Source organism: Mytilus californianus, unplaced genomic scaffold, assembly GCF_021869535.1.
Source record: "Mytilus californianus isolate M0D057914Y unplaced genomic scaffold, xbMytCali1.0.p SCAF_7, whole genome shotgun sequence".
In the NCBI taxonomy this organism is placed as follows: Eukaryota; Metazoa; Mollusca; class Bivalvia; order Mytilida; family Mytilidae; genus Mytilus; species Mytilus californianus.
The window spans coordinates 73624105-73647799 of NW_026262723.1; the positions used below are offsets into that span (position 1 = coordinate 73624105).

Below are 23695 nucleotides of genomic sequence, written 5' to 3' on the forward strand. Positions count from 1 at the left end.
CAGTTATGTCAGTCAGAAACTCATCATATGACCATAGAACAATGTACCCTAGAGACTAATACAATGCACTCTAACTAATTGATTAAATTATAAACATTACCAATATTTGCATCCCATAATTGACATTTAGAGTATAATATAAAACCAGGAATCAAATCTGAAGTAAATGTACAGGAATTATCAAAAGTTATAATAATGGTGGGTGTATACATAGTTGATTGTTGCATGAATGCAATCTGTGAAACAAATTATTTGAATAATTGACTATAGTCATGCAAGGATGATGGATATATGCTATATGTATAGTATAACTGACATGGTGCAGTAAAATTTATCCAAACATAGTTCTACACAATGACACAAACTTTAACCAAAGGATGGGAGTGTTGGTAAAATATCATAAATTTGAATGCTCTATAAATAAATTAGATTGGAAAACTAGGGTTAATGTACATGAAACAACATTCCTATAGATATGAGGTCAATGTACATACCACAACATTCCTATGGAAATGGGTTCAATGTACATGACACAACGTTCATATAGATATAGGGTCAATGTACATGACACAACATTCCTATAGATATGAGGTCAGTGTATATAACATAACATTCCTATAGATATGAGGTCAGTGTACATGACACAACATTCCTATAGATATGAGGTCAGTGTACATGACACAACATTCCTATAGATATGGGGCTAATGTACATGACACAACATTCCTATAGATATGGGGCTAATGTACATGACACAACATTCCTATAGATATGGGGCTAATGTACATGACACAACATTCCTATAGATATGGGGTCAATGTACATGACACAACATTCCTATAGATATGGGGTTAATAAACATGACACAACCTTCCTATAGATATAGGGTTAATGTACATGACACAACATTCCTATAGATATGGGGTTAATGAACATGACACAACATTCCTATAGATATGGGGTCAATGTACATGACACAACATTCCTATAGATATGGGGTCAATGTACATAACACAACATTCCTATAGATATGAGGTCAGTGTACATGACACAACATTCAAATATCTGATGAGATTCCTAACTTTGGGTGTGAATAATTATGCAAACACATCCAATTTTTTAATTTCTTATATGTACATAAAATCTGATTTTCGGATGTTTTGTGAGTGCGAATGCTTCTGCGGACACTTTCTGTGTGCCAATAGTTTGAAATTTATGCAAATTGATTGCCTTACAGACAATCCTCAGTTGAGTAAAGCAGCCCCATTATACAAAGTGTCTTTTGGGAAACCTTTAGTTGATATACTCTATGGAACTGGGTTCATAAGATGTTGCTATATGTTATGTAGCGGTCCTATCAAGAAACATACTGATTGTCAGCATCAGGCTTGGCATACTCTAATTTGAAGGCTGTATCTTATATTGTTCTAATGTTTTGAATTTGAGAAATTATTCAGACATGGAAGTTGAAATTTGATGGAAAATCTTTATTTTTTCACATAAAAGAATGATTATATACCCTCATAAATAGGCTGTATCTTGAAATGTTCCTGTAAGTTCTGTCCACATTGCCCATCATGTTTGACTTTAATATGGATCTGTTTTAGGCAGGCCTGACGATGTAACTCGCAGTGACTAGGGTATAACTGTCCATCAGACCCACACACTGCCACTCTATGATGGTGACCTTGACACAATGTGGCATCACCACAAACACAGACACCACTGTGGCACATTCGCCCTGGTGAACATCCTCCATCATCTATACACAGTTCTGAAAAAGAATTTGATGCATAATGTCATTATTCTCTGTTTTAATGGTACAATCCTCAGGTTTTTATTATCTTTCCTCAAACAAATTTACTGTCTGTTTAAATGAGCATTTCCAGGACATGTTGTTATTATGATAATGTCAATTCAATTCTAACAGACTATCTAACATTTGATATGACCTTACTAATTGATCTCCACTATTTTGCTGATGTCATTTATGACTCAAAGCTGCTTTAAAAAAAAGAGGCTAATGACAAACTAGCAAATGACAGTCCAATCAATGTATTTTTTAGGGGAGTTGAGTGTAGGTGGTTTATGTGGTTTGTTTGTTTCAATAGCATTACTTTTATGCACTCTACGATACTGTTTTTTTAGTATTGTTATGAAAATGTAGATGCAGTAAATCTGACAATGAGACAATTACCAAAAGGACAAGGAATCTACCCAGATGGACATTGATCATTTTGCTAGTAAATCTGCTGTCACACAAAGTCTTTAACTTCACCACAAACAAATAATTGATGTCATTCATGTTTCTTGCATTTTTTTACATTTTTGAATTTTCAGCTTTATTTGACCTTATAAAATTACATAGATGGATATAAAATCCTTACATTTTTGTCTTTCTGAATGTTGATACTGTGGATTCATTTATTTTCCTGGCTACCAATTTTTCGTGGATTCAGGGAGAATTTTCTTGGTTTTGCAAAAGTCTGCATACATATACATATGTAAAATTGAACTTTGTTGAACATTTAAGAGATAACTGTATTGTATTTGAAGCTTTGCGGACGTCCATCGGTAGTTTTACTGTCGCAAATTGAGTTTACCTGGCGACGCGTAGCGGAGACAGGTAAAAGGATATTTGCGACAGTAAAACTACCGATGAACGTCCGCAAAGCTTCAAATACAATACAGTTATCTCTATTCTAATGCAAAATAAACAAATCGTTGAATTTAAGTCATTATTTCAGTGTAAAATTTTCATTAAACAAAAATTCCGCGAAATAATGTTATCTTCTTTGGCGCCTAAACTATGTGACGTCATAGGTAAGCTTCCGGCATCAAACGTAAACACCATGCATTTTCTGGCTTCTTGTCCGCTTCAGAATGGAATAAAATTTGATAAAAAGAAAATTTGTAGGTGCAAAATGTAAGTTTTTTTGCTTATTATTGGAGAAATTACATGTCAATACATTCCGGAATTCAAAATGTCGGCTTCCTTAGTTACAGACAAGGAGATAGAGAATTGTACGCTTACTGCCATCCAATCAGAACCATTGATACAAAATAATTGCATTAGAATTATAATTGTGATTCACCTATACCAACAATGTTCAGGTAAATTGGTATCCCAAGAGTAATTATATGAATCCACATACTGAAGATTTGAAAGGCAAAATGTCTAACAACAAGAATTTATTCAAAACTTTCCTAGACTTAGGGTAATTGAGACATTGAGATTATATGGAAATTTGTCTACTGTTGAAGACTGTTATGTTCACCCCTAGATTAACTATACTGCTTTTTTCTGTTATTGGGTTGCAGACTCATTGATGTCTGCTGCGATCACACTTTTCCTTTAACCCATTTATCAAGTACACCTACATATAGTGCTTTGTACTATCTAGTTTTTATAATGTCAGGTAAAATTTTCATCATTCTCAGAAATTTGAAATACTATTGATAATCAATATATAGATGTTTTTAATATTATTCTCCCTATACAACACATAATGACTCAAGTTTATGCTTTACACTGGTGTTGTAATCTATTGTATTTATTCAGCTTGGCATTTCTATATCAGAATTTCCAGATACAAGATTAGTCAGCTTGTTTTTACTACATGTCAGAGGTCAAATTGTATTCAACTTTTTGCTGCCATTTTTTCAATCTGCAAACACTGATTACAAAATGATTTTAATGATTTTTTATCAACACTGATCAATAGTTTTGTAATCAATATGATATCACAGTAAGAAAACATAAAAAAAAAGTATCAAGGGAAATCATTGGAAGACTAAGAAATATATTGTATGAGTAAGATAGCTTTCAAACAGTGGCATTTTTATTGACCATTAATGTGATTTGTACTGATTCCTTATCTGAATCAAATAACTTTCAAAGTGAATCTGTTCCCATACAATTCAACTGTGATTTGGTATTCATGAGGATTGGTATTATACACAATGTCTGAATTGGAGAAGAATGGGTCAGACATGTAAATGACATTGTGAGAGAAAATATAAATATTATACAAATAAATCAAAGATGATCAAAATTGGTCAACTATTTCCTATAAGATTAAAGGTCAAATGGATTCCTGTCATCTCCATTTTACTATCAATGACTTATTGTCATAACAACATAACACATTTCAGTCTGAGTCTAGCAGTAATAACTTTATTACAAAAAAGAACCAAATTAGTAACCTAATACAAATATCTTTCTTTCTTAACAGTAAATATGAAACAATGTAATATTTTTATTAAATCGCCATCCAGAACAGTGCCTTTATATCTATATACCATACTCAAAAAGTGAAGTTCACCACGCAAAGGACCCCTTGAAGCCTAGCCAATTGCACTAAGAGTGCCTGCCCTCTGAGATAAAATTACCCTGCCCTTTTCAAAGTATACAGTGATGAATGATTGTATCCATTGGGTTTTGAAAAAGTAATAAAGGTGAGCACAGGTGGGTTGTATCATGAGAAGAACAAAAGTAATAAAGGTAAGCACAGGTGAGTTGTATCACGAGAAGAACAAAAGTAATACAGGTGAGCACAGGTGGGTTGTATCACGAGAAGAACAACAGTAATACAGGTGAGCACAGGTGGGTTGTATCACGAGAAGAACAAAAGTAATACAGGTGGGCACAGGTGGGTTGTATCACGAGAAGAACAAAAGTAATACAGGTGAGCACAGGTGGGTTGTATCACGAGAAGAACAAATGTAATAAAGGTGAGCACAGGTGGGTTGTATCAATAGAAGAACAAAAGTTATACAGGTGGGCACAGGTCAGTTGTATCAGGAGAAGAACAAAAGTAATACAGGTGAGCACAGTTGGGTTGTATCATGTGAAGAACAAAAGTAATACAGGTGAGCACAGGTGGGTTGTATCACGAGAAGAACAAAAGTAGTACAGGTGGGCACAGGTGGGTTCTATCACGAGAAGAACAAAAGTAATACAGGTGAGCACAGGTGGATTGTATCACGAGAAGAACAAAAATAATAAAGGTGAGCACAGGTGGGTTGTATCACGAGAAGAACAATAAAATGCTCCGCTGGGGCACAGCTTGATACGACCGCAGAGGTCTAACCCTGAACAGTTGGGGCAATAAGGACACAACATTTAAACTTGATACAGCACTGAATTTGGATTGTAATTAAATATTGGACACAGCATAGGTTTCTGACACAGAATGAAAGTGGTCTTAGAACTTAAAAATTTTTAATTTACCTATTCAAACCATATCATTATTATTTGCTTTTATATATAAATCAGAAATAACCAATTTAAAATGGAAAATTTTAAAGAAAAAAAGGAAAAAAAAATACCTCCCAAATTTTTTGAACCCCCTTAAGATTCATCACCCCCAAACTCAAACCCAGCCTTCCTTTTATGGCCCCTAATTCCTAAAAGGAGTAGGTCCGGTAAGGGCCGATTTTGGCCTCAAATTTCAGGTTCATCTGATGAAATATTTTGGACACTTTTTAAACACTCAAGTGTCTACTTTAGTAGATTCAATTAGTTAATCTGAAAGATTTGGGCCTATTTAGTCACTAAAGACGCTCAAATTCAGGCTTAAATATTAAAAATCTATCAATTATGCCATAATATGTCACTTTTCAGATGGTTTTTGTCAAAAATGAAAGTGGCCGCATTCGTGTTCATCCTCGATCTTTATATATGATATGTATTATCATCAAATACAACTTACATTTAAATATTAAGAATGAACACGAATGCGGCCACTTCCATTTAAGACGAAAACCGTCTAAAAATTAACTCAAATGCTAAAATTGTGAAGATTTCAGTAATTCAGCATGACTTAATGATGCTAGTACCCGATACATGTGCATTGTATTGTAAAAAACAGCCCATATTTATGTAACAAAAGTATTCTTCTTTCCTATAAATAGCTATATTTTGGGGCCAAAAAGGGGTCTTACTGGACCTACTCCTTTTGAGGGAATTACCCCCAAAATCAATCCCAGCCTTCCCTTTGTGGTATGGTACCTTGCAGTACAATTTCAGAGAGATCCATACACCTGAACACAAGTTATTGTCTGGAAACTAGAAAAATGCTTATTTTTGGCCCCTTATTCTTAAACTTTTTGGGCAATTACCCCCAAACTCAATTCCAGCTTTCCCTTTGTGATATGGAACCTTGTAGTACAATTTCATAAAGATCCATACACTTACACACAAGTTATTGTCATGAAACTAGAAAAATGCTTGTTTTTTGCCCCTTTTTGGCCCCTAATTCCTAAAATTTGGAGGCAATTACCCCCTAAATCCATCCCAGCATTCCCTTTGTGATATGGAACCTTGTAGTACAATTTCATAAAGATCCATACACTTACACACAAGTTATTGTCATGAAACTAGAAAAATGCTTGTTTTTTGCCCCTTTTTGGCCCCTAATTCCTAAAATTTGGAGGCAATTACCCCCAAAATCAATTCCAGCATTCCCTTTGTGATATGGAACCTTGTGATACAATGTCAGAGAGATTCATACACTTACACACAAGTTATTGTCATGAAACTAGAAAAATGCTTGTTTTTTGCCCCTTTTTTGCCCCTAATTCCTAAAATGTGGAGGCAATTACCCCCAAAATCAATCCCAGCATTCCCTTTGTGATATGGAACCTTGTGGTACAATGTCAGAGAGATCCATACACTTACACACAAGTTATGTCTGGAAGTTACAAAAAAGCTTATTTTTGGCCCCATTTTGGCCCCTCATTCCTTAACTGTTGGTACCATAACCCCCAAAATCAATCCCCACTTTCCTTTTGTGGTATTGAACCTTATGGTAAAATTTTATAGAGATCCATTCACTTAAACTAAAGTTCGAGTGCGAAAACTAATGTGTCTTCGGACGACGACGCCGACATACCAATATATGACCAGAAAATTTTTTTTTGTGGTCCTATAAAAATAATACAGGTGAGCACAGGTGGGTTGTATCGCGAGAAGAACAAAAGTGATACAGGTGAGCACAGGTGGGTTGTATCAATAGAAGAACAAAAGTAATACAGGTGGGCACAGGTCGGTTGTATCACGAGAAGAACAAAAGTAAGCTAGAAAATGCTGTGTCTGCAGATATCAACAAGAATGATGACAAGAACAGCAACATGCTATAATATATATGTAGTTTAAAAATTGTGGTCACATACGCATTAAGTTTTAATATACATGTAGTTTAAAAATGGTGGTCAAATACGCATTAAGTTTTAATATACATGTAGTTTAAAAATGGTTGTCAGTTTAAAAATAGTGATCACATACGCATTAAGTTTTAATATACATGTAAGTTAAAAATGGTTGTCAGTTTAAAAATAGTGATCACATACTCATTAAGTTTTAATATACATGTAGTTTAAAAGTGTTGGTCACATACTCATTAAGTTTTAATATACATGTAGTTTCAAAATGGTGGTCACATACTCATTAAGTTTTAATATACATGTAGTTTCATCATGGTGGTCACATAGTCATTAAGTTTTAATATACATGTAGTTTGAAAATGGTGGTCACATACTCATTAAGTTTTAATATACATGTAGTTTCAAAATGGTGGTCACACACTCATTAAGTTTTAATATACATGTAGTTTCAAAATGGTGGTCACATACTCATTAAGTTTTAATATACATGTAGTTTCAAAATGGTGGTCACATACTCATTAAGTTTTAATATACATGTAGTTTCAAAATGGTGGTCACATACTCATTAAGTTTTAATATACATGTAGTTTCAAAATGGTGGTCACACACTCATTAAGTTTTAATATACATGTAGTTTCAAAATGGTGGTCACATACTCATTAAGTTTTAATATACATGTAGTTTCAAAATGGTGGTCACATACTCATTAAGTTTTAATATACATGTAGTTTCAAAATGGTGGTCACACACTCATTAAGTTTTAATATACATGTAGTTTCAAAACGGTGGTCACATACTCATTAAGTTTTAATACACATGTAGTTTAAAAATGGTGGTCACATATACTTTTTACACTTTTTTGCATTACTACTAAATGTGTAACTTGTTAATCCAATTATTGTTTTCATGGGGTCCCTTATGTCATTTATAATTCTCACAGTTCAATGATGTAGATGTTGGTCACTTGAGACCCAACAAAACATTTAATACTTACGTAGTGGTTTAGACTGTATGTATTCCTTTACACTTTTAATTGGTGCTGCAGTTACGGACACAGCTTTAGTTGTTGGGGGATTAGGACTTGTCTTTGCTACATTTGTTGTTTTAAAGGCAGGATTTAACCTGGATGCTCCTGAAAGTTCACTGGCTTTTTCATGTTTTTCAAGAGTTTTCACTTTGTCAGGTTTTTCTGATGAAGGTGTTTGAGCTTTTAATGTAGTTTTTGACACTGAGAATACTTCAGGTTTTAATGTACCTTTTGACATAGACAATGTTTGAGGCTTTGATGTAGTTTGAATTCCCTGCACATCACCATCATTCTGTTCTTTTTTCTGCTCAACATTAGGATGGAATGGTTTTTCTTTTTTATAACCTAAGTCAATATAGTTCTCCTTTCCTGAAGACTTTTTACCAACATTTTTGTCTTCAATGTTAATATCTTTTTCAATATAACCAGGCAGAACTAGATCGTTTTCATTTGACTTTTCTCTGATGTTCTTGTTATTTTTCTTTCCAGTATTATGCCCTGAATCTGATGACTTTTCATTTATTTGCTTTTTAATATTGTCTATTGAAGCAGAGTAAGGTAAAACTCCACCATAAATTTCCTCTACCAATTCTTCCCAAGACTTTTTATTTTCTGATTCTGAATTAGTACTTTTTTCATCATTATCCTTTTCATCTTGTTTTATTGTTCCTTCCAATGGCACATTTTTCTTTTCTTGTTTTCCAACGATTTCCTCTTCGTCTGCCTCCTTATCAAAGTAATTATAATCTTGATAGTTATCATAATCATCATCTATACCATCTTCATCTTCACTACTTTCATCTACATCTACCTCAGCAGTATCATCAAAAACATCCTCTGAACTACTTCTATCTTTTTTGTCGTCTGTAATTTGCTTATTGTTTTCAACATTTCCAGTTTCATCAGAATTATGTTCTATTATGCCTACAGTTTGTTTATTTTCATTGGCAACAGGAACTGGTTCCTTGCCATCTGTAACATGGTTTATTAGTTGATTATTTGGTTCCTTGATTTCATACAAATTATGCCAAAGTTCATCTTTGCTTCCACTATCTACTTCATTTGGTTGGCTCTCTGAGTCAAATGATATTGCTTCTTGATTTAGAAAAACATCATGATTGTTTCTCTTTTTACTTAATTTCTTCCCCTTTTTAATACTTGTTGGTGTTAAAATATCAAATGCAAGATTTACACCACTGTCTTTTTGCTTATTTTGTTTTGGTAATATAAGCTCTTGATGATGAATTTCATCATTGATTACAATGTCTTTTTTATGGTCATCATTCACTACTAAAGATCTTTCTGTCTGCCATTTATGTTTGTGTTTGTGTTTCTGAAAAAAATAATACAGCATAAGATTAAGCATTGTCTTAAACAAATAATGACTAATTTTGGAAATACAGATTAAATCTCCTTGTTTGTTTCACAAGTTCAATACTGACAAACAGTTTAGATTTGATTGTTATCAGAAGACAGGAGGGTGGTTGACTAAAAGGATTGATGGTTGTGATAGAGTTTCAAATTTAAATGGATGGGGTCTAAATTAATGCACATTGGCCTCTGTGGGCACCATCATGTATAAACCCTCTAGGGGGAAAGTTGAGTCATATGCATCTCTTTTTATAGATCAAATTCATGCAAGAATCAAGTGTATCTGAATCAAAATGCTGATAAATGAGAAATTTCTTCAAAATTCATTTCACATGAGTTTCAAATAAAATAATCAAAATACAATCAGAACAATTTCTCCCAGACTAATTGTCGGAGGACAATGCATGGTTTCATTATCCTTAGATTTAATTTTGATGAGAAAAACCATCCACTAATTTTACATATAAACTATCAAATTATGTTTTGATCGATAGCATTGCCAACAATTTAATTTCCATTTTTTGGTCATTAATATTTGTATTGCGGTAATTCAATATTTTTCTTTCCATTTTCCAAGCAATTCTAAAAGTTTAAACCATTAGCAGTTAAAATCTATACATTCTGTTGTCAGTTCCCAGACAAAAACTTCAATAACAGCACATCGTTAAAATGCATGAATTTTATGGTATTTTATAGGGAACTTGTCTGAAATGTCTACTGGAAACCAACTGACCTATTACTTACATTGACTAAGAAGCAGGTCTTATCATTAAAAAAAGATAAAAGACTCAAATGGCTGAGCTACACTGATTGTTTCAATGGAGAATGGTCTATATTAAACATTTAAATATATGGAAACAACTCCATTATGGAAAATGCATAACCTCAGGTTTGCTAACTCTCTGGAAAGTTCTGAAGAATTTGGTTGAATGCAAAAATTGCTGCTATCTTTGGAAAAAATATTTGCTGGAAAATGACTAAGTTCCCTGGAAAAAATGAAAATAAATTCTTCAAACAATTCCATAATAGCAGGTGCGCAACTTCCTGTGAAGTTGTTTCAGGGATCTTGGTGGAAAACTGTAGGAGTTCAATGAATTTCTTAAACAACAAGAATCACACATAGCATACCCCACTCTTAATTCAAAGTATCAGAAAACTAGAAGTAGGAGTCTGGCATATCCAAAGAGTGCTCATACATTACAACTCATCACTGTCAAGCTGCTGACTAAATATGAAGTCATTTTGTTCACCAAATATAGTTACCCTATTGCCTATAGTATCTGAGAAACAGACCGTATTACGGAAATTGAACATTGACCAATGAACCATAAAAATGATGTCAAGGTCAGATGAACCCTACAAGACAACATGTTCACCATGCAATCATTCCATTCACCAAATATAATTGTCCAATTGCTTACAGTATCTGAGAAACAAACAAAACCATGAAAACTAAACATTGACTAACAAGCCATGAAAATGAGGTCAAGGTCAGATGAACCCTACCAGACAGACATGTACACCTTACAATCATTCTGTACACCAAATACAGTGGGCCTACTGCTTAAAGTATCTTAAAAATAGAACTTAACATTGTTCAATGAACCATAAAAATGAGGTCAGGTTAACCCGGTCTGTCAGAAATGTAGATCTTGCAAGGAACCCATATATCAAATATAGTTATCCTATTACTCATAATAAGTTAGTTTTTAACATGACAAAGAAAATATAATTTTTTTTCAAGCAGTCGCTAAACCATAAAAATGAGGTCAAGGACCATTGGACATATGACAGACAAAAACTTAGTATTATAAGGCATCTGCATACATGGTATGAAGCATCCATGTCTTCTATCTTCTGAAATATAAAGCTTCGGCTGTTGTGTGCTCTTTGGTTAGGTTGTTGTCTCTTTGACATATTCCCCATTTCCATTCTCAATTTTAATTTAATATACAAATAGTTTACACAGTCACTGCTGGATAGTAATCCCTATGTCTTGCATTCTCGATGAAAAGGCGAGACCAAAATTTTCATTTCAAGAAATTCCAATGCTGTTGAATTCTTTTCTATAAATATGAAACAATTTACAATTCATCAAATGTTATGTCACATCAACATGGGAGAAACTATAAAAATAATCGACCATGTTCATATAACATCATTCTAATTTCACTTTCGTAGGAAGATATCAATACTATTCCATGCATTATTTATCCCTGTAAAAACTAAAGTGACTCATGTAAAAGTAAGGTGATGAATTCAAAATGCATAAAGTGACGTCAGTCCATTTACAGTAAGAATCTGACTTTACAGAAGATCAATATGTATTTATCAAAGTTTGATTAATTTTCATTAACCATAGATACAAAAAAACATGGAAATTTCCACACAACAAAACATATAGAGAAATATTTCATCAATAGCATTAAACTGAATCAAAATATTAATGTGCATTAAGTTAAAGGCTAAAAAAATACACATGCATAATAATCCTCCTACAGGATTTTTATGCATTCTATAACTAAACCAAATGTTCTGTACTGCTGTGTCACAGAATTGATATTGTTTTGAAATCTTAATATATAAGCAGTGACATAACTTTTGATCTATAAGCAGTCCCTTATTTGGTTACAATGACGGACTGATTCTTGGGCAGTATCACATGACTAGAGAACATAAAATACCAAATTCCAAATTTCGATGGATATCTCGTTTTAGAAGAACATTTATTGATAGGAATGGACAAAGTTTAGAAATTCACTAAAACAGATATCCTTGTGAAGGTCAATTTCTACAGGTCAGACAAAGACAGGACATTTCAATCAGTAAACTGTTGGATGGACAGATTTGTCATTGATTAATAGTATACATCATATCAATATTACAGATGATGAATGTTTCCTGAAAATATTCCCCAACAATAGTGTTGCAACTCCTATGTAATCTCGGGAATTTATGATTATCTGTTTTATTTTGTCAGTTATAGCTGTTAAAATTGGATTGCACCAAGGACTGGCTTGCTGCACAATATATGGAACAAGCATTCTGTGAGTATTGCCTGGCAATACATAGTCCCCTACCGGTTAAAAATTCATTGTACTGGAACAAAATGCTAACTTGGTCTATAACTTGTCATGGTGTAAACTATATAACAAATATCAAGTCAATATCTTCAAGCATGACAAAAAAAAATGTGGAAAATTGATTACTTGAGTGAATTTTCTAAGTTCAAGGACCATAACTCTGCACAAAATCATCAGACTGGAACAAAATTCTAACTTGATCCGTAACTTGTCATGATAAAACTATATACCAATTATCAAATCAATATCTTCAAAGCATGACAAAAAAAAGTGAGGAAAACTGATTATTTCAGTGAATTTTCTAAGTCCAAGGACCATAACTCTGCACAAAATCGTCAGACCGGAACAAAATTCAAACTTGATCTGTAACTTGTCATGATAAAACAATACATTCAAGCATGACGAAAAAAAGTGTGGAAAACTGATTTGCCAGACTGATGGATGGACAGACAGATTGAGTGCAAACCTAAAGTCCCCTTCGACTTTGTCGGCAGGGGACTAATAAAACATCTACAGTAAATGTAAAGGAAACTAGATTAATTTTGAATGTACATCTAATTAAAGTTTAAAAAAACTTAAACATTGTAAGACACAGGGAAATTTAGATTTATCAAAGCTTAAACTTATACATTTTGGTCAGCAGCAGATCTTTTTGTTTCCCAGTCATCCCATTAAAAACCTGTCCTATTTACATAAACTTTCATTTCCAGTCATATACCAGACACTTTTTTCCCTAAAGCATCATATAACTTATCCGTCTTATTTCTTAGCAGACCCAACTCAACAATAAACCAAGAACTGTAACAACTCGAACAAATTCTCATCTCTTCAATACTTTTCTGATATAAATCTAACAGGGAGTCATTGGAAATTTCTCCGTCAGCAATACTCTAGAAGGGATGATGAACCATACAAGATCAATAGAGATACATATCCATACCGAATTTCAGACTAATTAGCTTAGCGTTAAAATCTTATGATTCATGTAATATGATGTAATATGCAAAATCAATCAGAGATTGACATGACAAAAATAACCTAAACTACTTTTATTATCTGATGAACTGAAATTAAGAATAAAACAGAATTTCAACAAGGGTTTGTTTACACATTTTAAAAAGTATTGTCAGCCAAATAAAAGCCATGTTGGAAGGATTAGCATTCTAGAAGACCTTTTCAAATTTCTGAGTGATATAGAAATATTAATCAACTTTTTATGTGCTTTAAAATTTTGTGTTATGCTTTATCTATCTATGTTATAATAAAACCTTGTCATTTGACAAATATCTATTAAATCTTAACAATAGACTATTTTCGTATTACCCATTTTTGTCTCCAGATTATATATATTTTAGACAGGATACCTAGTCTTTGATAGGACATTCTGGTACTTGGTCAAGTCAGAGAAACTAATAGAAGTAAAATCATCAAGTTTACAATCGGTGCAATTAGGGGAAAAAAATGACTGTTTCCGATGATTTTGTTGTGTATAGAAAATATAAAACAATTATTTTTTTCCCGAAAATTGCACCCATTATGAGCTTGATTTTTCTTCTTTTAGTTGCTTTCACTTTGCAGAGTATCAGAATGTCCTACCACAGAATAGGTAACCTGTAGAACAATTATATACTACAGAGTCAAAAAGTCAGTAATATAAAAATAGTCTATTTATAGGTATGGAAATTAAAATATCAAGGAATTCAGAAATGATTGATAAACAGCAAAAAACATTGACAATACAAAAAAAAAGGCAAAAATATAAAAAAGAAAGTATATTGTACCTGTTTTCAATAAGAATGAAGAGGGTTTATTTTTAATTATTTAGAAGAACCAATAAGTTGCTTCTTGAAACATCCAAAGAATAGGATGTATAATTTTAATAATAATAATTCTTTATTTTTTACGGTACTACAACTAATTTTCCATGAGTTGACACCTATATTCATCTGTAGGAGAAACTACACTCTGGGACTGTTTGGGTGTATATCCTGCAATGTTAAGTTTTTTGAAGAGGAAATCTGTGCGACTTGAAATCACAAAACTACATTTTTCAAAAGACTTGACCCCTCCTGAACTTCAACAGGAAAAAAGTTGAGACATCAAATTGAATCTCCCTTCATTTATGTCTATGCCTACTCTGTCAACAGAGTGGGGTTCAAAAGAAAGTCTTTCCAGGAAAAAGAAGATATTGTTAGGTAGTTGACTTTCGCCTAATTTCCTCGTCTTTATAAACTTAAATGATGAAGAGGGTTTTCAAATACATTATACAAGAGAGGAAGTAAGATAACAAAATAAAATAATAAAATTTATTAAGTATGCCTTTAACAGCTATTATACACCGACAATACCACCGTAAACGTCTTACACCAAGAACTCAATTTAGGTTAATTACTGTAATGATTGGTCCCCTGTTGGACGAAAGTGGTTACAGTTATTGAATAATTATAAAACACTTTCAGACTCTTTTCACATAATAAAAGTAAATTACATTTTCTACTAAAAATCCAATACCTAAGCAACAATCCAGAATTAAAGCTTTTGTATTTGTTTATTTCACCAAGACTTTCTTCAAAGTCCTAGTGGGAAAATAATTAATTTCTAAACAATAATGGCAAAATTGTTTGTGTAATGGACCTTAATGCTGTTGATATTTAATTAACTTATTTTCATATTGTACAATACTGAATTTTGATGGCAAAATAGAGAATATATATTGAATATTTTTTTGATCCTCAACAAAGAAATTATTGTGTTTTATCCACTCTCCTAGGAGACTTTATACTGTAACATAACATAAATTTCAACCTACTTCCTGGAAAAATCTATGAATATATTCAGTACAGAAGCAAGCTGATTATACAAATGCTTCTTTATGCACCAACACTATATACAGAGGACAAAATTTTTCACTAAATCTACCATAGAACAATTATCTTAATGTTTTATGGGTACAGTTGATATTTGACCTTTTGTTTCATTCGGCAAAAAAGGAATACTTGGTGTAATAATGTACACAAAAAAACATTCCAATGATGTAATAAGAAACAAATATATATTTATATCTTCATTGCCTTATTCATCATATAATTTCAAGTGGTGGTCCTTTAACTTAAGGTAGGTTTTTTCTTTAAGACTTTTCATATACATTTATCCAATGCAAAGACTATGTTGCATTTGAAGCAACTGTAGACACAGCTCTGCATTTACAGCAACTGAAGACACAGCTCTGCATTTACAGCAACTGTAGATACAGCTCTGCATCTAAACCAACTGAAGATCCAGCATTGCATTTATAGACTGTAGACACAGCACTGCAATTTAAGCAACTTTATACACAGCTTTACATTAAAGCAACTGTAGACAAATCATTGCATATAAAGCAACTGTAGACACATCATTGCATATAAAGCAACTGAAGACATATCATTGCATATAAAGCAACCGTAGACATATCATTGCATATAAAGTAACTGTAGATACATCATTGCATATAAAGCAACTGAAGACACATCATTGCATATAAAGCAACTGCAACTGAAGACACATCATTGCATATAAAGCAACTGAAGACACATCATTGCATATAAAACAACTGAAGACACATCATTGCATATAAAGCAACTGAAGACACATCATTGCATATAAAGCAACTGCAACTGTAGACACATCATTGCATATAAAGCAACTGTAGACATATCATTGCGTTAAAATAACTGTAGACATATCTGACATTGCATATAAAGTAACTGTAGACACATCATTGCATATAAAGCAACTGAAGACACATCATTGCATATAAAGCAACTGCAACTGAAGACACATCATTGCATATAAAGCAACTGTAGACACATCATTGCATATAAAGCAACTGTAGACATATCATTACTTATAAAGCAACTGAAGACACATCATTGCATTTATAGAGACTGTTGACACATCATTGCATATATAGATACTGTTGACACAGACACAGCTTTGCTTTAACGGAGACTGTTGACACATCATTGCATTTGTAGAGACTGTAGACACAGCATTGCAATTAAAGCAACTGTAGACATAGCTCTGCATTTAAAGCAACTGTATATATAACTATATAATAGAAACTAGACACAGTATTGCATTTAAAGCAATTGAAGACACATCATTGTATTTGCAGTGACTGTAGACACAACATTACATTTAAGCGATTGCAGACACATCATTGAATATAAAGCAACTAGAAAAGCATTGCATTTATAGAACCTGTAGACACAACATTGCAGTAAACACTTCTACAGACACACCATTGCATCTAAAGTGACTGTAACCCTAGCATTGCATTTAAAGCAGCTGCATACAAAGCATTGCACTCAAGACTGTAGACACAGCATTGCATTTAAAGTGATTGTAGACACAGCATTGTATTCAAAAAGACTGTAGACACATCATTGCATTTAAAGTGATTGTAGACACAGCATTGCATTCAAAAAGACTGTAGACACAGCATTGCATTTAAAGTGATTGTAACCACAGCATTGCATTTAAAATGATTGTAGACACAGTATTAAATTTAAAGCGATTGTAGGCACAGTATTGCAATTAATGCGATTGTAGGCACTGCATTGGATTTGACAAGGCAATGTGCCAGACATAGTTTGTGTTTATATATAACATTACCAAGAAAAAGAATATTTTCAACACTTCTGTTAGATCCAAGATTTTTTTAAGAAGGGTAAGGGTACAGTCAACCTACTAACCATATCGACTAAGTATGTGCAACCGTACAGTTTTTTTTTTTACATTTTATTCTTTTTTTAAATCATTTTTAAAGTGCTACTGCAAAATGGGCTAATTCTATTAAGAAGTCAACTACTGCAAGAAATTTGTATAATTCAAAAAATCTTTTAACACAAATTTGCCTACGTTATAATCCAACAATCTTCAACTTAATATTTGCATATGAAACAGAAAAGATGAATTTTTTTTTACTTATTCCCTCTAAATTATGCCATGGTTTATAATACAGATTTAAAATATGACATGGGGATTTATTTTTCATTTCATCTCTTATTGTACCAATACTGTGATAAAATTTAATTTGTTTCCAAATATATCTACTGGTTTATATAATAACACTAAATATGTGAAAGATCTTGATATTTTAGAGGGTGAGATTTTATCTGATGACATTTTATTAATACTATTGGGATTATATTTGATCTGACTTATGTATTCTATAAATCTATCTAATGTTTCATTTATCAAATTGTAACACAATGCAACCCCAATACAATTTTATATAATGGACTCTTCCTCATATTACACTGTTTTTTGTCAGCCGTCTTTAATATTAAATTGTATAATTTCATATAAAATGTAAATCAATCTGATTTAGCTCAAAAGCTATTTAATCCCTAAGACCTTGAATATATAGATCAGAAGAGTTTGTATGGTAATTCACTAGTCATATCTTTCTTGATGTTTTTTGTCTTTAAAGAAATTAGTGCGAGAACTTTGATAGTCTCTTTTAAAATAACTTTCACATTATTTTTAATTACTGTTAATTCATGATTATTCATGGGATACCAATTTTTGTGGATTTTGTGTGCAAAGGTGAACCATGAATTTAAAGATTCAACAAAGTAAAAGTTTTTGATAGGCTTGTTTATATAAAAATAAGAAGATGTAGTGTAATTGCCAATATGAAAACTCTACACTAGAGACCAAATGACGTAGAAGTTAATAACTACATGTCACTCTATGGCCTTCAATAATGAGCAAAACTCCATACCGCATAGTGAGCTATAAAAGGCTTTGAAATAACTTGTAGGCAGACTTTGGCAAAATCAAATATCCATGAACATACAATTTTTCCTCAATCCACAAAAATTTGAACCCACAAAAATAAATGAATCAACAGTATCTAGACACTTGCCAATCATTGACATCTAGAATCTAGAATCTAGAATCTAGATGTCTTTTGATATTTGTGCCGTTAGATAGATGTCTCATCGATGCATATCCCACCTCCAATTTTATTCATAATATCCTCATAAGAATTTTTGAAATGTCCTGAGACACTCTTTCCAACTAGAACTGTAGTATCTGGTGTACAGTGATACACAGAGGTTACACATGACAATGTATTGCAGACAACTGTAGTATCTGGTGTACTGTGATACACAGAGGTTAGACATGACAATGTATTGCAGACAACTGTAGTATCTGGTGTACAGTGATACACAGAGGTAACACATGACAATGTATTGCAGATAACTGTAGTATCTGGTGTAAATTGAGTCACAGAGGTTACACATGACAATGTTTCACAGACAACTATGGTATCTGGTGTACAGTGATACACAGAGGTAACACATGACAATGTATTGCAGACAACTGTAGTATCTGGTGTACAGTGATACACAGAGGTAACACATGACAATGTATTGCAGACAACTGTAGTATCTGGTGTACAGTGATACACAGAGGTTACAAATGACAATGTATTGCAGACAACTGTAGTATCTGGTGTACATGGATACATAGTGGTTACACATGACAATGTATTGTCAGACAACTGTAGTATCTGGTGTACAGTGATACACAGAGGTTACAAATGACAATGTATTGCAGACAACTGTAGTATCTGGTGTACATGGATACATAGTGGTTACACATGACAATGTATTGCAGACAACTGTAGTATCTGGTGTACAGTGATACACAGAGGTTACACATGACAATGTATCGCAGACAACTATAGCATCTGGTTAACAGTGATACACAGAGGTAACACATGACAATGTATTGTAGACAACTATAGTATCTGGTGTACAGTGATACACAGAGGTTACACATAACAATGTGTTGCAGACAACTGTAGTGTCTGGTTGTCACTGATAACACAGAGGTTACACATGACAATGTATTGCAGACAACTGTAGTATCTGGTGTACTGTGATACACAGAGGTTACACATGACAATGTATTGCAGACAACTGTAGTATCTGGTGTAGTTATACACAGAGGTTACACATGACAATGTATTGCAGACAACTATAGTATCTGTTGTACAGTGATACACAGAGAATACACATAGCAATGTATTACAGAAAACTATAGTATATTGTATACATTAATACACAGTTGTTACACATGTATGGCAATGAATTGCAGGCAACTGTGCACCTTTTCGAAAATAATTTTTGTTACACATGTACATATCTAGGCATTTGTAATTAGATTCTTGACAAAAAAACACAGACTTGCGGCTTTTATTCATTTCAGAGGGAAAGATTCTACAATTTACCACTAAGGATTAAGATATTTCTCCACTTTAACTCTTTGAATTCAAAACAAAAATAACAGTCTTCAGTAGATGAATATTTTAATGAACTATAGTGTAGTAGAATTTATATATATCACTGAGCAGCAGCTGCTTCTTCTGTTAGATATTATAAACCAATTTTAGGAGAATATCAAAATTCACTTAATCATTGTCAGAATTTCTCTGTCAACAATTTTTCCTCCCATTAAAATCAATAATCATAAAGTTTTAATATTGTGTATAACAGCAATTAGGTATGCATAACCAAACACAAACAGATAATTAATTTAACACAAGTTCAGGAAATACAAATTTCTAGTGAACTTGTCTGAATACCAAAATATAATAAGGTCTCTCATGAGTATGACAAGTTTAAATTACAGTAAAATTATGTAAATTCTGGGAATAACCTAAAAAAATAAATAGGAATGACTTTTCTCCCTATTGAAACAGCAGAACTGAAGTCTATTAGTAATAAGAAATGTTTAAATTCCAATTTTAAATCTTCCTGTTACATTGTCACCTACCAATGTGCTTGTGTTTCCTGTTAAGTGTTGAGATAAGGATGTTGTTAAGATAGTTCCTGAATAATATTTTTCTTTGACTGCTTATGTTATAACATGTCTTTTTTTGTTTTCACTTTACAGTGTATTTTGTGAGTTTTCATATAACATTGTGTTTTGTAGAGAGTTCATGTCAAATTATGATACAATGTGTTTTGCTGAGTGTTCATATTACAATGTGTTTTGCTAAGTGTTCATATTACAATGTGTTTTGCTAAGTGTGTATATTATTACAATGTGTTTTGCTAAGTGTTTATATTATTACAATGTGTTTTGTTGAGCAATCTTATTACTAAGAGTTTAGTTGACTGTTAATGCTAGATTGTGTTTTGCTGATTATTGTATGTTGTTTACTGTTAATCCTACATTGTGTTTTGCTGATTTATATTGTATGTTGTTGACTGTTAATGCTACATTGTGTTTTGCTGATTTATATTGTATGTTGTTGACTGTTAATGCTACATTGTGTTTTGCTGATTTATATTGTATGTTGTTGACTGTTAATGCTACATTGTGTTTTGCTGATTTATATTGTATGTTGTTGACTGTTCATATACAATGTGGTTTATCCAGGATAGGTAGACTAATGTGTTTGCTTTGTTGAGTGTTATGTTAAAAATTTTGTTTTGATGAGTTTAAGCATTATGATGTGTTTATGATGTGTTTATGATGTGTGTTTGATGAGTTGTTATGTTACAAATTTGGCTTGCTGTGTGAAGTTATTAAAATGTATTTGTAGAGTGTTATATGTTACAAATGTGTTTGTTGAGTGTTATGTTACAAATTTGGCTTGCTATGTGAATTTATTAAAATGTATTTGTAGAGTGTTATATGTTACAAATGTGTTTGTTGAGTGTTATGTTATAAATTTGGCTTGCTGTGTGAAGTTATTAAAATGTATTTGTAGAGTGTTATATGTTACAAATGTGTTTGTTGATTGTTATGTGACAAATTTGGCTTGTAAACGTTTTGTTGACCATTCATTTTATATTGCATTTTGTTCGGAGTTTAACTGTTATAAGTCAGTAGGCTACAATGCCTTTTGTTGAAAATAAGATGTATAAAGGATAACAGGAATCATTAAAATTATTAGACAGTACAAGAGACCACACAAACCATCAACACCCGAATCCTCTAAAAACATGATGAACAGACAAAAACAAACAACAAGGAAAAACATATGGTCTAGATTGCCTGACATGGTACAGGCACAAAATGTGTGCACAAACCTCCCCCTTCATAAAAATAAAGAGATGTAGTATGATTGCCAATGAAAGAACTTTCCATCAGAAACCAAAGGAAAAGAATATAAACAGCTACCTGTCACTGTATAGCCTTTATCAATGAGCAAAACCAATACTATGTAGTAAGCTATAAACAGCTGTATATATTTAGATCACATGTCATGAAAGTAAGAACACTAACTTGAGCAATGAATAAAACAGACAGCACATAATTTGGAAAGCAAGGTCAAAATGTGCTAAATTCTACAGAGTTCATATGAAAATGTCTTTTTAATGTTTTAAAAAAATAAATGGAGAATGTGTCCATGGGACACAGATGATGCCCCTGCTTGCATATAACCTTATAAAGGGACATAACTCAAGAATGGTAAAAGTGGCTCAACACAAATTCAAACTTGATCTGAGTTTTGTGGTAATAAGCATTGTTTATAAGTTTCATAATATTTGGTTGAGGCAAACTAAAGTTAGAGAACGGAAACAAATTTTGGGACGTACAGGCTTACAAGGATAACACTTAATGACCTCTGCTGCGGCAGGGGCATAAAAATGACCTTGCAATGTGTTTATCACATCACCTACTTGATTTATAATTGTTTTGTTGTTTGTACCATCATTGTAACAAAGTAATTTATACTTAATCTTTCTTCAATCATCTCCCAAGATAATTATTGTATATTGATCACTATGTGTCTTTTTTAATTTTAAATGGTATTTGAGTTATTGAAAACTATCAGACTATTGAAAGAAGAAATTGGCTAAAAAAAAAAGTTCAGAGAAAAAAATCATTTAAATTTGTATAAAATGCTTACTTATGTTAACATTATTTTCGAAAAGAATAACTTTTGTATAAATGATCAAGGTGATTGATTTAGTTATAGAAAAGTGTGAACATCTACCAATTTAGAGAGAGAGAAATCTGAGACAAATGATATCCACACACTAATGAACTATTCCTACTTCAATCAATGCTATGGTTTTTACACTCAATGCTTTGGTTTTTACTGGAGATAAAACCAATTACTAAGTGTTTGGTGAAAACAGAATAATATTTAATGTCCATATAAAGAAAAGTACAGGTGAAACATAGGTCATCATTGGTTTCATCATCCATCAAAGTCATTACTTGAGGTTATCTGATTCAAAACGATTTTAGGTATATCCCAATACTAATTTTCATGTGTACAAGAAAAATTAAATCAGAGAGCAGAAAAATTTATACTTTTCATTAAGTATGATTACCAGATAGTATGGACTGAAGTCATCCCAGTTTGCATCATAAATTTCTGAATACCCAAAAGATATCTTCTTATTCATGGTACTTGTTGGTACTAAGCTAGATTTGAATGATTACAAATCTTGTCCTTGGTGATACTGTATATTTTAACATGGTTGCACAAATAAATTATATGAACTTACAAGGCAAACAAAGCCTCTAATATTCCATAGATCTCCACAGAGATTCCTAAATCAATAAACATGGAACAATAAATGAAATATTAACCATGATAATACTAGGAATTCTCAGATGATATATTCACTACAGCGATTTTATAATGCGGGCTTGGTAAAAGCATTGTTTTAATGATACTTCTGACAGTCTGTCAGTTTTAATATATCATATTATCCAAGTGAAAGATGAGATAAAGGACTATTTGATTCATTGTAATGCTGCTGAAATATTTTTGCAATGTTCTCTTGTATGGATCTTAAGATTCTATAATTTAAGTTAAGGATGTAGTCATGTCAGCTTTAGGAATTTTTGTTAGATGCTTGGACTCCTTGGTTTTTTCCTACAAAACTGTTACAGGGTAGAATATTTTGCCCCATATCACCCACTTTTCTTTTCATAGAAGACCTCAATAGCTAATAAAAAGGTAATTACCAAAATTTAAGCAGATTCTAAATTTCTTTTCTTAGGATTTGAGACCCAAATA

General features: G+C 32.3%; 1 protein-coding gene across 2 annotated transcripts in view; it reads right to left on the reverse strand.

Moving 5' to 3' along the window:
* The window catches only part of LOC127709242 (uncharacterized), a 79092-nt gene that overhangs the window by 29085 nt on the left and 26312 nt on the right, over positions 1-23695 (reverse strand). For both annotated transcript variants that reach the window (XM_052214657.1, XM_052214658.1), the window contains exons 3-4: positions 8162-9527; positions 1520-1774 (exon numbers count right to left, since the gene is read on the reverse strand). In XM_052214657.1, coding sequence (XP_052070617.1) covers positions 1520-1774; positions 8162-9527 — 1621 coding nt within the window. The remainder of the gene's footprint in view (positions 1-1519; positions 1775-8161; positions 9528-23695) is intronic.